Source organism: Rhynchophorus ferrugineus, unplaced genomic scaffold (genome assembly GCF_030347505.1).
Source record: "Rhynchophorus ferrugineus isolate W39M unplaced genomic scaffold, kcgeb_rfMv2 rfM6, whole genome shotgun sequence".
In the NCBI taxonomy this organism is placed as follows: Eukaryota; Metazoa; Arthropoda; class Insecta; order Coleoptera; family Curculionidae; genus Rhynchophorus; species Rhynchophorus ferrugineus.
In genome coordinates, this window is record NW_027472585.1 from 6,098,253 (window position 1) to 6,119,784 (window position 21,532).

At 32.8% G+C, this 21,532-nt stretch overlaps 2 protein-coding genes across 3 annotated transcripts; one reads left to right on the forward strand and one right to left on the reverse strand.

The window, feature by feature from the left end:
- Positions 1 to 1,304: 1,304 nt before the first annotated feature.
- On the reverse strand, positions 1,305 to 20,244 carry LOC143198524 (uncharacterized). Of its 2 annotated transcripts, none has more exons than XM_076407801.1 (3): positions 12,558 to 12,716; positions 4,016 to 4,138; positions 1,305 to 1,683 (listed from the first exon to the last, which is right to left on the reverse strand). In XM_076407801.1, exons 1-3 carry the CDS (start codon positions 12,590 to 12,592, stop codon positions 1,536 to 1,538), a joined length of 306 nt encoding a protein of 101 aa, XP_076263916.1. In that variant the 5' UTR covers positions 12,593 to 12,716; the 3' UTR covers positions 1,305 to 1,535. The 2 variants fall into 2 exon arrangements, with proteins under 2 accessions (XP_076263916.1, XP_076263917.1); XM_076407802.1 differs by lacking the exon at positions 12,558 to 12,716 and adding an exon at positions 20,123 to 20,244 and having other exon boundaries at positions 1,396 to 1,683.
- Positions 4,127 to 7,731, forward strand: LOC143198523 (uncharacterized). Its single transcript, XM_076407800.1, has 2 exons — positions 4,127 to 4,564; positions 7,450 to 7,731. Exons 1-2 carry the CDS (start codon positions 4,164 to 4,166, stop codon positions 7,709 to 7,711), a joined length of 663 nt encoding a protein of 220 aa, XP_076263915.1. The 5' UTR covers positions 4,127 to 4,163; the 3' UTR covers positions 7,712 to 7,731.
- Positions 20,245 to 21,532: the final 1,288 nt, after the last annotated feature.

Consider the following 21,532-nt stretch of genomic DNA (forward strand, 5'->3'; position numbering starts at 1 on the left):
CGAGAAATTAGTCTTCGTGAAAAAACGTCATTCAATAAGGTCTGTGGCCCCATCTTGCTGAAACCACATGTCCTCTAGTCCTTATTCTTCCATTTCAGGCACAAGAAAATTACAAATAGTAACTGCACTACCTTGGTCATTTTCAAAAAAATAGGGACCAATGATGTTTCCAGCAAGAATACCACGCCATACAGCTGTTTTTAGTGGATGCAATGATACTTCATGAAAGGAGTATTCATCCATGAGTATCCGTTTGATTCCGAGGTCATCAAGTAGCTTTTCGTTAGTTTTAATTTCGATATTTTGCGATAATAATAACATATCAGTTACTTTAAGGGATATCTTAAAAAACACAAACATTTTCAACGTTTTAGTTGCCCAGTTGATTAATGATTTACTAGATAAAATTTATTATTAGGTGTTCATTATCTTTAAGATACAAACAAGTAAATGTAATATTACCTAGGAAAGACTTAACTTTTAGTATAACAGTGCTAGAAGATGGCGCTGTAATGAATGCCATAAAATTGATGGCACTAAAGAAATATGAGAATGAGAGAAGGTGTTATTTCTATACTTATTCTTCTGAATAATTTGATTACATTGTCTGGAGTACTGAACTCTTAACCCTTTTTTTATTTATATTTATTTACATACTTTACATACCTTTATTTTTGTTTATATGTTTTATATTTAATTATATACTTGAAGGACCGATCAAAACGAAATATTTTTTCTGCGTGTTTCTGCATGACCATATTAAAGTAACCAATTAAATGCCGTATAAAAGCGACCTCAGCGCCCCCAATTATTGGACCTGCTGAAACATTCCCCAGAGCCTTCTATAGATGATTCACTCCCCTGCAACTGACAAAACGATAACAGTAACGTTGAAAGCTGTACAATTGAAAATGTAACAACAATATTGTTAGTTATAAGAAAACCATAAACTATTATAAAGAGCTTTAACTTAAATAGATGAAACCGAAGAAATATTTTCGTGGTCCCACCAATGCATGCATTGAGATTACTTTTTTGAGTGGTTAATTGTTTCATTTGAATTGCCCTACGAAGGCCTTTAAGTGGCTCATTGCTATAACTCTATTGCTTGTTTCTGTGGTATGTTTCAGTCTGTCGCCTGATACAAAGACATATTTTGTTTATATTTCTCAGGAGATATCTTGTGTTTTCAAATAGTTTACAGCTTTTTTAAATTTACATTTAGTTATTTTTTATAGCTTCGACGATATTGGCGCCGGATAATCAACAATGATGATGATAGTGATAGGAAAAATAGAAACACATTTTTTAGGTCTGTATATGTATTATTATTACTCGGGTCAGTAAACCTTTTATCTCACTAATATATTTAATTAATTACTAAATAAACCGTAATGATGTGATGGATGATGATTTATCGAATGATTATATACAACTACAACGAAGTATTAAGTGGTACACCAAGCCACATAATTATGGTAGTGACTTAGAATGCGTATGGCACCTATTGTTTAAAACGTCTTATACCAAACTAACTACAAATTCTGTCCGGTTTCTGAATTAGGAATCGCTGGTCCCATCGCTAGGGCCTCGTCTATCTGTTCGGCTGATACAAAACCCGTGCTTCTTCTGTTCGACAGTCTGTTCTTAGACCGCCGCTTCCTCTGTGCTTCGCTATGATCGCTGAAACAAAATAATTATTGCAGATTTGTTGTAATCATTACGGCACACGTCCGATAACGTAATCACTCAATAATGAAACCATTGTGTTAATATAAATACAAAATTCGTACCATGGTATCAAGTGGACCGCTCGGTAATGTAAACAATATACGCTCGATAAAATAAATAGTTCTAGGCGTTTTAAACGGTTAGTTGCTGATTTGTTAGACTATAGAGAAGCGAAATACGATAATGAATAATCGAAAAATGATACAATGGACATACATGTCGAGGAGGATATACAAGCAATATCTATTTGGTTATGTGGAAGGAAACATCGTCTATAATAACCCCTTTAGTCTGGTTATTTCAGACACACAGAAGAAGAGGCTGACAAATAGTGGAATCGTCACACGTTGTAAATTAACACTTTAGTTATTGATTTAATTTGTTGCAATTACCCACATAGCGTGATGAAAGTAGAAGCAACTAAATATGGGTATATAATTAATATAGGATAACGGCAGACATCGCTAATGCATTAGGAAAATGCAATAATTAGACCTAATTTTATCAAGAAAAGTGTACACAGATAGTAATAGAAGAAACTAAGAACATCCTGATATTAAAATGACTTGACAAGGAAGCCCAGCAACGGAGGATACAATATTTAAACGTAATAAAGGTATATATACTCTTCAATGAAAGTAGAATAAGTTACTTGGGTATACAATGTTTAATTAGGCGAATGAGCCGTCCAGGGGATACTTCTACATAAAAAATGCGTCTAGATCTCTACCTCATGGGTGATGCGGAAAAGAGTTCAATATAAATGTAATAAAATAATTAACCTACAAACTATTGCGGCTCTATTAACTGTAGTTTAAGTTCTTCGATAATATATGCATTAGATGTACAATAACGTTAAAATAAATTATTCTAATTACATTAGTATTTTTTCAATATAAATCAAAAGTCAAATTTGATGCGGCAACATTACGACTTGCTGACGTGCATTGGTTGTTTTATTAGATACACCATTTTCTAACATCCATTTGGATGCTTCATATTTCCTTTATATAGTTCGGTCCCGACCTTCATAGAGTCAAGACGTGTAAGATGAGCAAATTGTTACCGCGTAACTATTGTCAATTGCTGGAGTCATATTTATTAGGAAGAAAATTTAGAGTATCGCACGAAATGGCGTTCTCGATATTCAAAAATATCTCGGCTGGAGTTCCACAGGGTAGCGTCTTAGGACCTCTCCTGTATCTGCTCTACACTGCTGACATTCCAACAACAAAAGAAACACTTCTTGGAACCTTTGCTGACGACACAATTATTATGGTAAAAGGTATATCTCTGCCTAGGGCAATAGAAAAAGTGCAAGTGGCAGTCAACAAAATCTACAAATGGACGAAAAATTGAAAAATTCAACTTAACAGCTCCAAATCTGTCCACGTTAATTTTGCATTAAGGTGAAATAATAAAATCTTAATTATATCACTTAATGGATGCCCGATTCCTCAAGCAGAATCAGCTAAATACCTTGGAATCCATCTTGATGGTAGATTAAATTGGAAGAATCACGTTAGACAAGAAGCAAAACACATTAGGACCAAAATAAAACAACTATACTGGTTAGTCGGAAGATACTCTCAACTTGATTTAAAATCAAAGAGGTTGATGTATAATACAATTATAAAGTCAATTTGGACCTATGGGGTGCAAATATGGGGTTGCACTAAAAATTTTAATCAACTAGCCATACAACGCTGTCAAAAAAAGGTTCTGATCACCAAAGGATTGATCACCAATGCCTATCGCTATGTAACTAATGAAGAATTGCACGATGACTTGGAAATCAAATAGATTTGCGAAGTTATCCAAGATTTCCCCTTGAAACACGAAAGAAGATTACTAAATCATACTAACGTGGAAGCAATACAACTGCTGGACATCGCGCAGGATGTCAGGAGATTGAAATGAACAAAACCATACGAACTTATATAAAGTGTATACATTTAGTGTAAACTATAGCTATAAGTTAATTATTAATAAATAATTATAATTTTATAATTGAGGAATACATACTGATGTATTTTCTCGCACTCGACTTGCTTGTAAATTAATCCAAGTACATAGGAAAAGTAGTAATAAATTAATTTATAATTAAGATTGTACTAAGCGTATCCAATAAAGATGTTATAAAAAAAATAAAAAATATTTTCTTTATGCAAGAAAGCCAAACAAATAGGAAACGTAACACTGGCAAATCGTAATTTAATGAATTACGATACCTAATTAGTGCAAAAACTGCAATGAAACCAAACAAATAAAATAATAATCTTACGTTTCCTTACTCCTGCTGCGCATTATGACATGTGGATGCTCGGCAGAATTAAAATTCTCAGGTAAACCGTACTTTTGTTTCGGCTGCTGCGTCTCCGTGATCGATTGAACGTCATCTGAGAATCTGCAAAAGAACAAGGAGAACGATTATGAAAAGCCCAAAAGAACGCCCGTTTTTCCTCGAAACAAATCGTCCGTATTTTCCCTTTTTCCCGCCTGTTTATCAGCCGCAAATTTTTTTCCGTAGCGCGCCGCGACGTCTGTCATCAGTTTTCCGTCATGTTGACGTGGAAAACCTCTTAAAAGCGATGTTTTTCTTTTTGTTTGTTTTTGTGTCGCTTGTATCGTTGTTGTCTAATAGAGGAACGAATGGTTACATCAGCCGCTTATGGGGTGGAGCCGACAAATACCAGCAAGGGACGGAGGGGTGTGGTTGGGTCACGGAATGTCTGATGGAAAATGTCCTGCTGCCCCTGAAGGAAGGGTTATGTCACGTCTGTATCAGTTTTCGGGAAGTTTACGACTGTATTATACAAAATGATTATTTGGAGTAAGTTTTTATTTACCAGTATTCTTTCTCCTCAGTTATGTTTATCTTTTTAAAGTCTAGCTAAATACAATAACGCATTATTGATCAAATGAAATTATTTATACAACTTTTTCATTTGCTGATACACATACTTCATATAATTCATTAACCGTATGATTTATTGTTTTTGGTGTATTTCTTTGGGTTTAATATTAAATTCAAATTTGTTCTCGGTTTTTTGTGTTTTTCCAAGGCTCCGACGCAAAGGGGGGGGGCGGGGGGGTTTGCAAACCGAATATATATGTAAACTGTAGAATGTTTTCATATATTTTTATCTACAATAATCAGATATATGTGTATAATAAAATTGCTGAACTGATTTGACCAAAAATCGGAAGTAGTTCAGTGAAAAAGCCAATCAGTTTGCGTTTTAAGCACTAACTATATCATATGAGAAGTCGTAGAAACATTATAGTAGAAACGAAACATGTAGAACAAAAGTAGTAATTAAAAGTACGTCTGAAACAGTCGATAGTAAGTAGTAACAAAATCAGTCGGACCGAAAATAGCGACTGAAACAGTCGATAGTCAATTTCAGTCGACAGTTCTCAACACTAACTATGATGTATACTCTTATTTGATGATCTCATATTTTGTTCATTCATAGTGTTGTTTTTATGATTTTTCATTTTATAGTTTATGCTTAAAATATTCTGCAAATATAATTATCTTATCTCGTAATTTATTATTCGGTATAATCAAATAAATTAACATTTAATATTTTAGCTATGGAAATTCGTAGTATTAAAATTCATAACAAGTAACATCAAACACGTCACCTTGATGCTTCACCAAATACGAGGTCATCATGGTTCGCACAAAGGTTTTAATAAATGAATTGAAAGTAATAACACTAGCTGTGTGACAAGTCAACACGAAATTCCTCAAAATTAATTTTAACCAATGTTTTGGCAAACTTCGCAATAAGTTACACAGAGCATTATCTGAACTGTATAGTTATGTTTACAGGTTAAACTAATGAGGTAATAACACGAAAAAATGAACGGAGGGTGCTCACCGTTATTTAAGTTGGAAATAAATTATCCATTATTCTTAGAAACTACACAATTTAAAAAACGACACGTCTCAAAACCTCTTGATACATTTTGCATGTAACTTTAGATATATGTAACTCATTTATCAGATAAGATAACCATGATCCATTTTATATTTATTAAGCTGTGTTATGATGTAAATATGTTAATATTAATTAGAAACAGGTAGTTGTTTACATTCATATAATTTAATTTAATCATCATCGTCAATCCATAGCGGACGCCCGGGTAAATTGTTACATCTTATACGAACTTAAATGTTAAAATTGAAATCACTGCAGGCATAGTTGTGAGAAACGAATTGGTTTATTTGCCTTCCAGTTCCAGTCTAGTAGGCGATTATGCTATTTTATTAACAGGCTATGGATATGCCAGTTTGGTTGTGATTTTAATGATTGTCCAGTACTCCAACTGTTGTAGCAGCTAAAATTTTTATCAGTGAATTTGCAATTATGATTAGTTTCTTTCCATGTTTGTTCACTTGGATTTACTTCAATCAACTTCTAGTCTTTGTGCAAGTTCTTAACGCTTTTGGTTTTGATTTTTTATTATGTCTTCCACTTTTTTTGATTGTGGTTCATTGTCATTGCCATCAAATCATAAACTTGCATTGCTTTTCTTATTCAATCAGAATAAAATATGCGCTGAACGTCATCGTTTACTGGTAGAAACGTACGGTGAGTATGTTCTGTTCTTGAAAATATGTGGCGCGAGGTTTCAAACAATCAAAAGTAGCGATTTCGATGTGCAAACCCAAGGACGTTCTGGTAGAACGAAAAAGTTCGAATATGCAAAACTGTAAGAGTCATTGGATGGAGACCCAACCCAAATTCAAATGTGGCCCAAAAAACGATTAGCCACCGATTACGAGTTATGGGGACAATCCAAAAGATGGGAAGATGGATACCACATCAATTGAATGACGGACAAAGGGCGCATCGAAAATTCATCAGTGAAATGTTGCTAGAAATGTGTTATCGGAAGTCATTTCTACATCGAATAGTAACAGGTGATAGTAAAACTGGATGACAATGCTCTGGTGGAACTAGTGTGGCATGGTGTATTATGAACTATTAAAAACTGATGAAACAGTTAATAGTGATTGCTACCGACAAAAAATGATCAATTTGAACTATGCATCGATCGAAAAACATCCAGAATGATACTGTAAAGTGATTTTTCAGCACGATAACGCACCGTCTCATACAACAAAACGGATCAAGGAAGCATTGAAGAAGCACTTGGATGGGACATATTATCGCACCCACCGTACTCTCCCAACCTTGCATCGTCATCGACTTTTCGCATCAATGGGACACGCGCTTGCAAAGCAGCGCATCGCCAATTTCGAAGAAGTTAGAAAATAGATCGATGAACGATTTTGTTCAAAGCACAAACAGTTCCTTTGGGATGGCACCAATAAATTTTCTGAAAAATGGACAAGAGCTATAGAATCAAATCGCTAAAATGAAAATTCATACATTTCTTGAAAATTACGTATTTTTTCCCGAAAAAAAAAACAGTAATAACTTTCTGGTACAGCTGCTATGGTATCGTACATAAGATATTGTTGAACTTTAGAAGAGAAATTCTTGAAATTAAAAAAGAAATTTTTATTCTTAATAAGAATTAATAATGTCAGAAATATTGGCAGGAATAATATCATTGCATTCAATAATAAAAACTATACTAAGATTACTTTTAATGATTTTAATAAAATAATCCTCTAGAACGAGTGTAACGTTTTAGATATAAAGTTGTAGAGTGTAAAAATGTTTTTATTTATTCTAGAGAGAAATTTGTCACCAGACCTTTATCATATCTCGAATGGATTATGGAAATGTTGGGAATGTACGCAAGAGAAACCACAATTGCTCCCACGTGCTCGTATTATTCGATTCTCGTGGTTACCATATCGACGCTGCTGTTCATTCTACTGTTGGTAGCCGTTAAAAAGGCCGTGGATTATTTCCGTGAAGAACAGAAGATTTTCACCGACACAGTTGGCGATTACCGGAAAAAATGTCCATGTTTTAATAAAGACCAAATATAAAAATTATGTGTGCAAAATGGTGTCTGTTCATTCAATATTACTGATAACGTGTTTTTTTTTTGGTTGCGTTATACACGTACTGCCATATCGTTCTAATCTTATCAGTCAAGTTATTTTAATTTTAGTTTTTTGCTCAACTAATTAATATATAGTCAGAGATAGAAGAAAATTATTTTAATTATTTTCAAATAATTGCAATATAATCAAATAAAATTCATTTAGTTTTATTATGTATGAATTGGGAATTGGTTGATGGATATTTGAGCTTAATTTTGTAAAACTGATTTTAAGCCTCATTTATATCTTGGCTTCATCACAATTACTATTGAAACCAGCAGCATTCGTTCGATCAGGAAAATTTAAATAAATTAGTTTCCATTGGTAACTAAACTTATTTTCAGAGCCTTGACATGCAACACCTAATAGCGCAACATATCAAAAGCTTAATTATATGTCATCTACTACCTTGGAATCCATCTTGACGGTAGATTAAATTGGAAGCATCACGTTAGACAAAAAGCAAAACACATTAGAACCAAAATAAAACAACTATACTGGTTAGTCGGAAAATACTCCCAGCTTGATCTAAAATCAAAGAGGTTAATCTATAATACAATTATAAAGCCAATTTGGACCTATGGGGTGCAAATATGGGGTTGCACTAAAAATTCAAATCAACTAGTCATACAACGCTGGCAAAAGAAAATTCTTCGATTGATTACCAATGCCTATCGCTATGTAACCAATGAAGAACTGCACAATGATCTGGAAATCAAATGGATTTGCGAAGTTATCCACGATTTCGCCTTGAAACACGAAAGAAGATTACTAAATCATACTAACGTGGAAGCAATACAACTGCCGGACAGCCCGCCGGATGTCAGGAGATTGAAGCGAACAAAACCATACGAACTTATATATATTTAGTGTAAACTATAGCTATACGTTAATAATTAATAAATAGTTATAATTTTATAATTGATGAATACATACTGATGTATTTTCTCGCACTCGTCTTGCTTGTTAATTAATCCAAGTACATAGGAAAAGTAGTTATAAATTAGTTGTAATTTAAGATTGTACTAAGCGTATCTAATAAAGATGTTATAAAAAAATGTTATCTACAATTAAACAAAAAAAATTCTGAAAAGTGAAAAATACGAAAAATCTGGCAACAAATTGGCACAGACGAAAGCAAAAGAAAATTCAACAAGGTAACAAAACAGCTGAAAGAGCTAATAAATAACGATAAAATCCAGGAATCAAAATTATTTAGGAAACTTAACGCCAACTGAATTTTCTCTCTGGAAAGTAATAAAAAAGATTAAAAAACCTCAACAACATAATCCACCCATTAAAATTGATCTGGATTTTCTTTAAACACTTAAAAACAATATTTAATCCATACCCGTCTGAAATATCCGCAACAGAAGAAAATAACATAGTTAACTTTCTTAACACCCCACATGAGAAATTTACTATTGAGGAAGTAACACAAGCAATAGTTAAAGAATGCAATGGTAAGAGTCTTAAAAGAGCTTATTACTTTCCTAGCACTTTGAAACTCACTTAGAAAGATGGGTTGTGCTTCCACTACAGAATAATTGGCTATTTTGATGCTATTGGTCACAATGTTAGTGGGGTTTTTAAGGTGAACAAAAAATGGTGAAATCGAGACAAAATTTTATGATAAAAAGAGACTATGTTGAGGAAGAAAATAATCTTTACCTAGTAATATTTTTGTTTTATCTATTACAGCTACAAACAACTATGAATAATTAAGAACTACTTGCTTGAATATAACAAGAAAAATATTGATTCATACAAATGATGTCTTGGTTCCAGATTGGACAACCTCAAAATGGAGAAAAAATACATTACTTATATACCATTAAATTGACATAAATTAAAAAAAAACAATATCAGTATAGTAATAGAATTTTAATCCTTCAAAATTAATCTGCATTTACATCATTAAATCTCGGTACATTTTAATTACAAAACATAAACAATTGAAAACAACAGAAATATGGAAACGATAATTTTATAATTGGATCTTAACTATTTGCAGGAAAAATGTTTTCCACCGTTGACTTGGTTAACTTCTAACCGATTATCAAGTTATACTTTGATATGTTTGCTAAACATTTATAAATCGATACAGTTTAAACTCAATATTTTGATTTATCGTGACAGTATTTTAATTTAATAAAACTTTGAAAAAATATAATGCATTCGTTTATTGGGTATGTTTTAATAATAATTTATAATACTTTTTTATTAGATTCTAACTTTATTACCTTTAATACGTGAATTAATTAAGTTTGCAATAACATTATGTATTTGTTTATTTGGTGTTTTTAAATATAAATTCCTTTAATTTAATGTATCCAAGTTTGACTGAGTACACAGAGTTTACATAATTGTTTCAAAATTTAAAAAACTTTAATTTAAAAAGATGTTTATCTCTATTTTGTCATAAAATCCTGTACTGTATTTAGCTTAATTATATTATATTATATGATATTTGATTGTGTTCAATCATGAACTGTTTCAGTGACGTCTGAGGGACAACTACAGTCAGGGGCAATAGCGAAGAAACCATACGAATGTTACAACAGGCAAGTGGCAAAATATTGACCAATTATTGGGTCCTATTATTACCCAGACCTGAAAAATCAAAATTAACGAAAGTAAATCTGTGTATGTGCAGTTCATGTATAATTGGATTGCACAATTACCATATAGCAACAATATTAAGCGTTTTGGAATGTATCTTGATACAAAACTTGACTGAAAAGGAAAAAACTGGCGTTCAATATAGGAAAATGTATTGGATAAATAGAACAAAATAGATTCTGTTAATAAATTGCTATTATACAAGCAAGTATTGAAACCTATAGAGAGATAAGGAATTCTGCGGAAAGTAATATAGATATAAGTGTTCCTGAAGAAAGTCATGAGAAGTATTGTAGGTACACCCAGATAGATACTACAAGATATAATACTTGATATATTATATATATATATATATATATATATATATATATATATATATATATATATATATATATATATATGTAATAAACAAATTTTTATACACTGAAATTCTGTCAAAATTCTCTCTCATCACTGGACAACAAGAAACAGAAAAGGTTATATATAAATTCACCAAATAGTGGTTAACATCCCTATTAAGCGTTGGAAATGGAACAAAACAAACCAAAACACAAAACTCCTTTAAGATGTTCCTCAAATGGCTGTATACAGTCTAAAAATGACTGCTTTTATTATATGATGGATTTACTAGTATACATCATTATCGAATACAACGTAAATGGAATTTAATTCATCACTACATCAGCTCAATATCTGATGTTATATATTAAAGTCTTCGATTGTTCCAAGTTGTTTTCTACCCATACAGTTTAAGGTTGTAGGAGGTAACATATACTTGAGAGTACTGAATCTGTCAAATATAGTGGTTACTTCAACAATTCTTATATTCTCTACGCCATTATGCTATAATCTGCGCCAAACAGCTACTTTTAGTGGATACACTTCTATCTGGTGACGTTCCGTATATATGATTTATGTAGAAGTTTATTTCTATTTTGTCAGAAAATATATTATTATATTATTATAAATATTTTCTAGAAATGTTTTCCTGACCACTTTACTAATGTCTATTATTTATACTACTATTTGTCTGAACAATGATGTCTGTGTGACAACCAGAGTATCTAATATCACTTATTGATAAAATCACTCTTAAATCCGTTAATTAATTTCCTTGCGGTGTATGAATTTTAATCATTATTCGATATGCTGATCATACTGTGATTCTTGCTGTCGGAGACAATAGCGATGAAGCCACACGAATATTACAACAGGCAAGTGGAAATTATTAAGTCCAATTAATGACCCAGGCCTGAGAAATCAAAATCAACAATTCTTATATTCTCTACGCCGTTACTCCATAATCTGCGCCAAAGAGCTACATTTAGTGGATGCACTTCTATCTGGTGACGTATATATGATTTATGTAGAAGTTTATTTCTATTTTGTCAGAAAATATTTTATTATATTATTATAAATATTTTCTAGAAATGTTTTCCTGACCACTTTACTAATGTCTATTATTTATACTACTATTTGTCTGAACAATGATGTCTGTGTGACAACCAGAGTATCTAATATCACTTATTGATAAAATCACTCTTAAATCCGTTAATTAATTTCCTTGCGGTGTATGAATTTTAATCATTATTCGATATGCTGATCATACTGTGATTCTTGCTGTTGGAGACAGTAGCGATGAAGCCACACGAATATTACAACAGGCAAGTGGAAATTATTAAGTCCAATTAATGACCCAGGCCTGAGAAATCAAAATCAACAATTCTTATATTCTCTACGCCATTACTCCATAATCTGCGCCAAAGAGCTACTTTTAGTGGATGCACTTCTATCTGGTGACGTTCCGTATATGCTATTAATGCTTGTTGACGTAAACATTCACCCAAATATCCATTTCGTCTTTAAATTTAATTTTTAGAACGAAATATCAGTCTGAATTAACACTTATTTTGATTACTTTTATCAGTTCTAAGGCTCAATCGTGCAAGTTGTTGTAGCTATATAGTATGATAAGGCCGGTAAAATAGCATTGCCCGTCTGTGGTAACTAGTCCTTATTGAAAAATTCTTGTACAGACTATTGCTTTAAGCACCAATAAGATATAGAACTGTTCAGAACATTACAGAATATTGACTTTAAAAAAATTTAAAATATTAACTTTAATATCGACACTACTTAATAAAAAATAACTATAAAAATGTATTACCTGGCAGGAATATTAGGTTTCTGTTCGACTTCCATCTTATTTAACCACACATGAAATCACAGAACAGAACTAAAACTCCGAACGTCTCCGAATTATCATTTCAATGAAAGGTACAGTCTCAAAACTGATAGGTATATTGTTTTATCTTTGATTTGCATCTTATCAACACTACGTTATATTATTATCGCCGTTTTTCGCTGTTCTTTATTTGGGTACTTAATGTTATCGCAAATGACCTTTTTGATAATTTCAAGTAATTTCGGACTATGTAACCAATAAACGATATTATATAAAGGTGTTTGTTTTTCTTGCATTTATAGTCATAGTAGTTATCAGTCTCGTACTGATCATTTAATGGATTCTTATCGATATAGACGTTCAAAATCAAGTTCAATTAAAAAATACAGATAACTAGATTAGTTTCGGTTTATAGTTAAATGAAAGTTCTGTGATTGGTGGTATCATTTATCAGAAAATGCAAGTATCATGAAAAGTTTTTAAAGTAAATCAACTTGTTAAACAATATATTTACGAGTAAATAAACAATATTTGGCTTTATTTGATCTATTTAAATTATCAGGCCTTTTTCGTATAAGTCAATTTTTCGTATTAATGTCTGCTTTACTAAATTTCTTATTTTAAGTGTTAACTTTGCACATTTACTGATCTTTCATGATGAATCCATTGATGTTAGTCCGTTCAATTTCTTAGTCTCGAAGTTTTTCAGTTGAGTTTTGTTGGATAAATCACTGACCGTTGATCAGTTTTTTAACTGTTTCAAGAACCTTCCAAACACAAACAGTTCTGCTGCGTTTTCTCGTATTTATAATTATTTGTAGCGAATTGAGGCATGTCGAATTTTACATCGTGGAATAACGGTCTACAAAATACCCAGAAATATAATCCCAGATGTTGAACACGGGCGGGGTGCCAATTGGAACCCGACACCGAATAGCTGGCGGCAACCCCGAGACGTTTATCTGGGATATTACTGAAGGGTATTTCGGTCATTCAGTGCTCAACCCTCGTTTGGTTAAGACGTGCCACCATCGACTGCCCAAGCCTCGTCAACAGGTAACTCCGCTGCCATCCTCTTTATCTTTGTATTTTTCTCATTTTTTATACTGTCAATAAATACCGGTCACATCATGTAAACACCACTGTTTTATTTCGTTTTACCTCCATTCACCGAGCCACATCATTTTACCCTAAAGTGGTGACCCCGACGTGATCTTTCGCAAAATTGGGTTTGGTCTCGTGAATGGAGGGTACGTAGAAAATGGTGTATTTTACGTGACCGTTATATTTTTTTTGTTTCAAAATTTTAAATATTTTTAATTCGATTTCTTTTCAATTTTACCTTCAAGATTCATTTTCATTTTATTCCGATTAATTTCATTATTTCCAATTAATTTTTTAAATTTTTTTTTGTCAAAATTTTTATTTCACGATCTTTTGGAATATTTTTGCATCACTGCTTAATCATCAGCGTCTCGGCTAAACATTTCTTTCGGCGCTATGTTTAAATCATAATGTCTTCCTTCGCTCGCCGTCTCCGTCATACTGGCAGATATTTTGATTTGAAAGGCTTTGGGCAGCTTCGGTCGGATACCGTCGTTATTTGTTTTTTATGAATTAACCTAACGTATGTGACTACGGATTAGTCACAGAGCAGCTCCAGAAGCTAGGTACCGATTGCAGTCACCGTAGACTCGTTATGTCTTCGCCGAAGTACCAGAATTGCTAACGTCTCGTCGTCGAAGAAAATAAGCTACCACGTCGTCGAACAGTCGATCCTCCCACAGCGTCGATTACGGGAGCCCTGTCTGAAGAATAGCTTGTTTTCAACGTCGTCGATAGACCACATTCAAGTGCCAAAGCGACGATTATGCAACGGTATCTGTAGGACCGGAAGATATCAACAGCCGTACCAGATCGCAACCGTACCAACCACAACCGTTTCGAACTATCATATTTTTTCAAAGCCCATTTTACACAGCACATTTTGTTTGGTATTTGTTTTATTTTTGTATTTGATATTTTTTGCAAACATTTTTGTATTTTTGGTTGAAGTAATTTTATGTAAAATTCTGGCAGGGGAGTATTGTAGCGAATTGAGGCATGTCGAATTTTACATCGTGGAATAACGGTCTACAAAATACCCAGAAATATAATCCCAGATGTTGAACACGGGCGGGGTGCCAATTGGAACCCGACACCGAATAGCTGGCGGCAACCCCGAGACGTTTATCTGGGATATTACTGAAGGGTATTTCGGTCATTCAGTGCTCAACCCTCGTTTGGTTAAGACGTGCCACCATCGACTGCCCAAGCCTCGTCAACAGGTAACTCCGCTGCCATCCTCTTTATCTTTGTATTTTTCTCATTTTTTATACTGTCAATAAATACCGGTCACATCATGTAAACACCACTGTTTTATTTCGTTTTACCTCCATTCACCGAGCCACATCATTTTACCCTAAATATTTTTAGGTATTTTATGTTTTCGTTAATAAATAACGTTTAATCATCCCATAGTATTTTTTAAAATTATATCTGCACTTATGGACTTTCAAACAGGCGCGTGTCTATTGAATTTTAATTTTAAATTTGCACATTAAATTCAATTTTATATTGAATTCATTAAATTTTAGGCATATTTGAGACAGTGAAAGTAAAAGCTTAGAGAAATATTGCTCAATGTGGTAATTTCACAATGCTAATTTGAATAAGAAAGATCAAAGTTTGACTAGTTTGAAGATTTGAACTGTGAGAAGAAAAAATCGAAAGAACTACAAAATCATCGTTTTCTAAGCCTAACTGCGTGGGGAACAATGTTAGTGTATCAACATTTGAATGGAATCAATTAGGAATTTATAAGAGTATATCATTAGATATTTCCTATATTTCCTTATTTTTTATAGGAACTATTTTAAAATTAAATATTTTTATAAAAGGTTTTTCATAATGCTTTTATAATGCTATAGAAGATGAACATTTTACCAATAAGTCTGAGGCTTTTTTAACTTGAATTTCACGACAATTTGTGAGTTGAACAATATATATATATATATATATATATATATATATATATATATATATATATATATATAATTATTTTTCATCAAATATATGTATAATTTACAAGAACTGGCAACGTCATAACGCCGTAATCATCTTCATTTCATCTTCCCTAAAAAAAAAACCCTTCGGAATTTAATTTTCGTTGTTGTTATCTCATTCGTTGTTATTATCCTGCAGATATTAGATCAATTAGAGACCAAAATTTAGCATTGTAACCTAATGGCAAATAAAATAACTTTGATAAAATCTCAGTATTATTGTTAACCTATTAAATCATTTATATAATTTATAAAGAGTTTTTACTAGGCACAGAAGTTACTATACAGAATAACAATACTTAGTAGCTTCAAGTTGTTGGTACCAAATTATTCATATACATCAATTTAACATAAATGATAAATAAAAACTTGTCTGTTGTCTTAAAGTACCTCTCGCCAATGACAATAACGCTAAATCTTAATTTGTATGCTCTCTCTATTTTTATGAGCTTCTCTGCCAACTGTTTTGAAACAGATGCATATGTTCTTTCAACTTCTCAAAAACATGAACTAGATAGTAGAATACCAAAAGGCTAATTACTTTTGTTTGATGTACTTTTAAAATATTTTATACAAATAATAACTAGTATGTAAATAAATATTTTATAAAGAAACTTATTTTTAATTTTCCCCTAAAATGTAAATAATATTTGTTATACTATTTTTTAAAATTTCCACTGTAATAAATAAACCCGCTCTGCTCAACTCAGGTGGCTTGGACTAACAAGCATCACAGTTCACTGAGAACTTGGTTCCAAGTTTATACCTTAAGTGTTCACAATTTGATGAAATGACATGTACTGAAGTGAACCGTGGTGTCAATGAGCCTTCAACATGAAGTTGGTTACAAATATACCATATGTGATTTAATATACAGAAAAATATTTGTTGTAAATGCTTTAACTTGTAATTAATTTATAGGCCTAATATATATCTCTACTAAGTACTAAACTGGAGGAAAATGGGGAAACCTAGTGGAAAGCTATCGGATAAGATTCGCGAACATACACCTAGGTCAAATGCGGAATATCCATACTAACTTAACTACCTCGCCTCGACAACTAAAGAAGAGAAACATACAACACTAATAGCCCTTAAAGTTCCAACAGGTTGGGCCCCGTGGGGGATCTTTCTGTTCACAATTTTGTTCAACACGTCTACTAGTTGGACTGAATTATTAAATAAAATTAAATAAAAGCCAGGATGTCTTGTAGATTGCCAAAAAATACACGTACTTTATTTCTATTTGTGAAAGCAGCCTTAGACATAATCAAACTTAATTGGTGCGCACAACATTGTACATAGTAAGCTAAAGGATACTTTTTGTAATGAATGCTTGTACGCCTAATCACCGCTGACCCCATCATAGCTCTGTGCTTTGTGTGTGCGTGTGGTAATTGTCTACCAGTTTCTTTTGTCTATCTGTTTTTCTTTAAATTCCGAAAAAAGAAAAATCAAGGAAACCATTGGAAAGTTATCGGACAAGGTTCACGGAAACCCACCTAAGGTAACAATGCGGAATTTCCTCACTTACTTAACTTCCTCACCTCGACAACTAAAGAAGAGGAATGGCCGCCGAGGAAATACAATTTTTGCCGGTAATCCGTTTCAATGTATGCATTACACGCGACCGTTCCACTATTTTATCCGATATCCAGTGGTCTGGATATTTTGCAGCCGGGGAGACGTGCCAAGCTGGATATTAAATTTTACATGAAGTGGCCCGAGCCCACCCGTAAATCAGCACAAAATAGGGAATTACAGGCGAACGAGACGAAAATTTTTAAAAGGGGCGCGCGGCTAGCCACGACTGAGGTGTCGGGATGGGGAGCGACGGGGAGAGATTGGGTGAGGGGGGGATGTGATGGTGGCAGGTCCAGACCCACGTTAATACCGAACGACTTTCGATCCGTTCATCTTTTACTCTAAAACGTGGTTTTTACAACGTTCTGCTATCAATATATTATTTACTGTCTGGTTTTTATTTATTTCTTATACTTATGAAATACATATATATATATATATATATATATACACGTTAATACCGAACGACTTTCGATCCGTTCATCTTTTACTCTAAAACGTGATTTTTACAACGTTCTGCTCTCAATATATTATTTACTGTCTGGTTTTTATTTATTTCTTATACTTATGAAATACATATATATATATATATATATATATATATATATATATATATATGCTGACGATATAAAATTATAAACCATATTGCCTATATCTGGATGTCGCTCTCATTCAGTTACATAATCACGTAGCCTCGCCTTCGAATAATCGTTGTTAGTGGTTTACTTAGTTACTGGTGTTAAATGGTTTATTTGCACTCGCAAGACGTAACACTTCCCTCCTAAAGAAACAACCACAGAGATGGACTTCGAAAGATCCTCGAAGTGGCACTGTTTCTACCCAAACAATCTAAAACAATCTGTTTTTCGTGATCACTCACCGAAAGCGGCAAGATTCTCTCTAAATTCCGACCTACTGTCTTATTTCACAGCAACTACAGTCCACCTTTGGTGGCCTAACATCCTAAACTGTGATGCTTGTACTAAGAATTTTCGGACTAGTAATCTTTTTCTATGTATCGATACAATTTTTGGATTTAACTTTGAGTCAGTTTTCAATTGTTAAGTTTGAAGCAATATTAAATATAGCTAAAAAGTTGGTCATTGAAGAGTGTGACAAGAAAAAATCGAAAGAACTACAAAATCATCGTTTTCTAAGCCTATTTGCGTTGGGAACAATGTTAGTGTATCAACATTTGAATGGAATCAATTAGGAATTTATAAGAATATATTATTAGATATTTCTTATATTTCCTTATTTCCTATAGGAACTATTTTAAAATTAAATATTTTTATAAAAGGTTTTTCATTGCTTTTATAATGCTATTGAAGATGAACATTTTCCAATAAGCCTGAGACTTTTTTAACTTGAATTTCACGACAATTTGTGAGTTGGACATATATATATATATATATATATATATATATAATTATTTTTCTTCAAATATATGTATAATTTACAAGAACTGGCAACGTCATAACGTCGTAATCATCTTCGTCTTGCTGGTGTTAAATGGTTTATTTGCAGTCGCAAGGTGTAACACTTCTCTCCTAAAGAAACAACCACAGGGATGGTCTTCGAAAGATCGTCGAAGTTTCACTGTTTCTACCCAAACAATCTACTACAATCTGCTTTTGGTGGTCACTCACTGAAAGCGGCAAGATTCTCTCTAAATTCCGATCTACTATCTTATTTCACAGCAACTACAGTCCACCTTTGGTCGCCTAACATCCTGAACTGTGATGCTTGTACTGAGAATTTTCGGACTAGGGATGTTTTTCTATGTATCGATACAATTTTGAATTTAACTTTGGGTCAGTTTTCAATTGTTAAGTTTGAAGCAATATTAAATATAGCTAAAAAGTTGGTCATTGAGGAGTGTTTCAGAATATTAACATGTCGGTTCTTCAGTGGTTTAAACTAGTTACTTATTGTAATTCTTTTTCCAGTATTCTATATTTATGCAGACTACTCCTGCGGATGCTTTCTTGTTTTTTACAACTCCACAACAAATAAACATTACGAGTGTGGTTTTGCGAGTGTATGTGATGCCAGGTGCTTCTTCCTCCAGTTGCCTTTCTCTACATCCAGTGTATTTTACTCGTATCGTTCACCTTCCCATCTTACCCACTTTTTTCATCCGTGTAATTCGTAATGTTCTCTTCATCTATTATCAATAGAAAACTTAATAGAAAATCGAAAAATCGTCAGTGAAATGCTGGTAGAATATATAAGAGGAAGTAATTTCTGCATCTAATAGTAACGAATTGTGTAAATTGGGCTTATTTGAAAATGCCATCCATCTGGACGGTCTCTGGACGAAGAGACTCTCAACTTGACCTAAAATCAAAGAGTCATAAAGCCAATTTGGGCCTATGGGGTGCAAATATTTGATTACACTACAACATCAAACCAGCTAGTAATCGAACGCAGCCAAGACAAAGTTGTATGATTAATTACCAATGCTGATCGCTACGTTACCAACGAAGCGATCCAAGATTTTCCCTTAAAACATGAAATAAGGTTGCTCAATCGCAGCAATGTGGAATCACAATCAAGGAAATATTGAAATCACCTGGATTGCTACTGCTGTTTCGCATCGATAGGACAAGCGCTCACGGAGCAACACTTTGCAAATTTCGAAAAAGTAAAAATATGGCTCTGTGAATGGTTTAGCTAAAAGGAAAAATTGCTTTTTTGGTCTTGAGTTACTGTCATATGACAATACACCTCATATTTTCCAACACATTACCGTGACAATTCTAAGCAAATATTTTATTTATTTCCTTTGTACATCGCCAAAGATGGTTAGTAAGAATATTGATGTTAAAACATGATTATTATTCAGTACACACTCACCTCCATTTTTCCACCTCCATTAAGCCCTTTCACCACCCTCCACCATCTGAGCAGTACCGAAACGTCAAACTTGAACAAGTCAACTTGCACGAAAGAATTAAACAAAAAAACTTTCGTTTTCATTGTGATTCGGCGACCTTAAGATTCATCATCTTAAGACTACCAATATAAGCACGCAGATAATTAAATAACACTAAAATCTAGCGTTGGGAACTATCGACTGAAAACAGTCGTAAAAAGGAATGGAATAATAACACCACAAATGTTTTGCCCTGTTTTAATATATTAATTGCTATTTTTAAATAACATAGCATAATAAATATAAATAGTACAATACGACTTAAATAAAACCTAAGAACTAAAGATTTTCAATAACCATAACTACTAAGTAAAATATAAACGTATACCTAATCATTGAAAAATCTAATCCATGATGAACCTAAAAATGATCGTACAATAACTACCAGACCCTTTTAAATAAAAGTTTTATTTATTTTTGAACGGAAATATTTTTAAATTACCGCAAATATTATCATGTTCAACTTTTCTCCGGTGAGGCGATTTCTTTGATCGTTAATTTTTTGCCCAGATTTTTAAAAAAGTCGTTCCCAGGGGACAGATGTTGTGGGTATAGAGGAATATTTTACGTGTAACTGATATAATTCAAGTAGTTTCATTTTATGGGTTTGCCAAAAATCCAATGGGTTTTCTAAACGCCCAATAAATGGAATTTCCAAATACTGCTAAATCTGTAAAGTTGCTGCAGTACTTGGAGTAATTAGTTCTTTCATTCTAGCCATTTTTTATCAAAATATCTCCAGATGTCAATACATCCTTGGTCAGTAATGTTGTCGTGAATTTCGAGTTGTGGAACTATATTTGTATTTTTTGAAGTTAGAATGGAAGATACCTCTTTTGTGATAACTTTTTGTATCGCCTCAGTATTATCCGCAATACCAAATCCTGCTTTTTTAAATCTAGGATCTAAAAATGTGGATTTTCCGCATATCGTATTCGTTTCTAAAATTGTCAGTCTTTTATTGATGACATCTAATAGACAATTTTGTAATTTTTCCCCATTCACTTGTTAAAATCCTGGATTTGATGGAATGTTGCAGTTCTCTTATTAACCGTATAATTAAAGACATCGCTGGGATATCTTTCATATCGGATAACTCGGTGTTCATTATTTCAATGGGCTTTAAAAGTTGAACACATTCTGTTAAGATAGTCCATTTGTTAACAAATAAAAACTGTGGTGCTCTTCTTAATAGCCAACAAAATAAATTGTTGAACATTAAAGTAGAGTTTTCCTATCGGAAAATGTATTTATTACAAATATTTAATATACTTTATAAATTTAACAACTGCTACTGTAAAAAATTCTTCAAATCTTTTAGATCTATGCAA

Bases quoted from the DNA above. Each gene is read 5' to 3' on its own strand.
- LOC143198523 (XM_076407800.1), top strand. From the start codon at position 4,164: ATGAAAAGCCCAAAAGAACGCCCGTTTTTCCTCGAAACAAATCGTCCG. The intron at 4,565-7,449 runs GTAAGTTTTTAT...TATTTATTCTAG, and splicing joins ATACAAAATGATTATTTGGA to AGAGAAATTTGTCACCAGAC.
- LOC143198524 (XM_076407801.1), bottom strand. From the start codon at position 12,592: ATGGAAGTCGAACAGAAACCTAATATTCCTGCCAG. The intron at 4,139-12,557 runs GTAATACATTTT...GTTCTTTTGCAG, and splicing joins AAACCTAATATTCCTGCCAG to ATTCTCAGATGACGTTCAAT. The intron at 1,684-4,015 runs GTAAGATTATTA...ATTTTGTTTCAG, and splicing joins CGCAGCAGGAGTAAGGAAAC to CGATCATAGCGAAGCACAGA.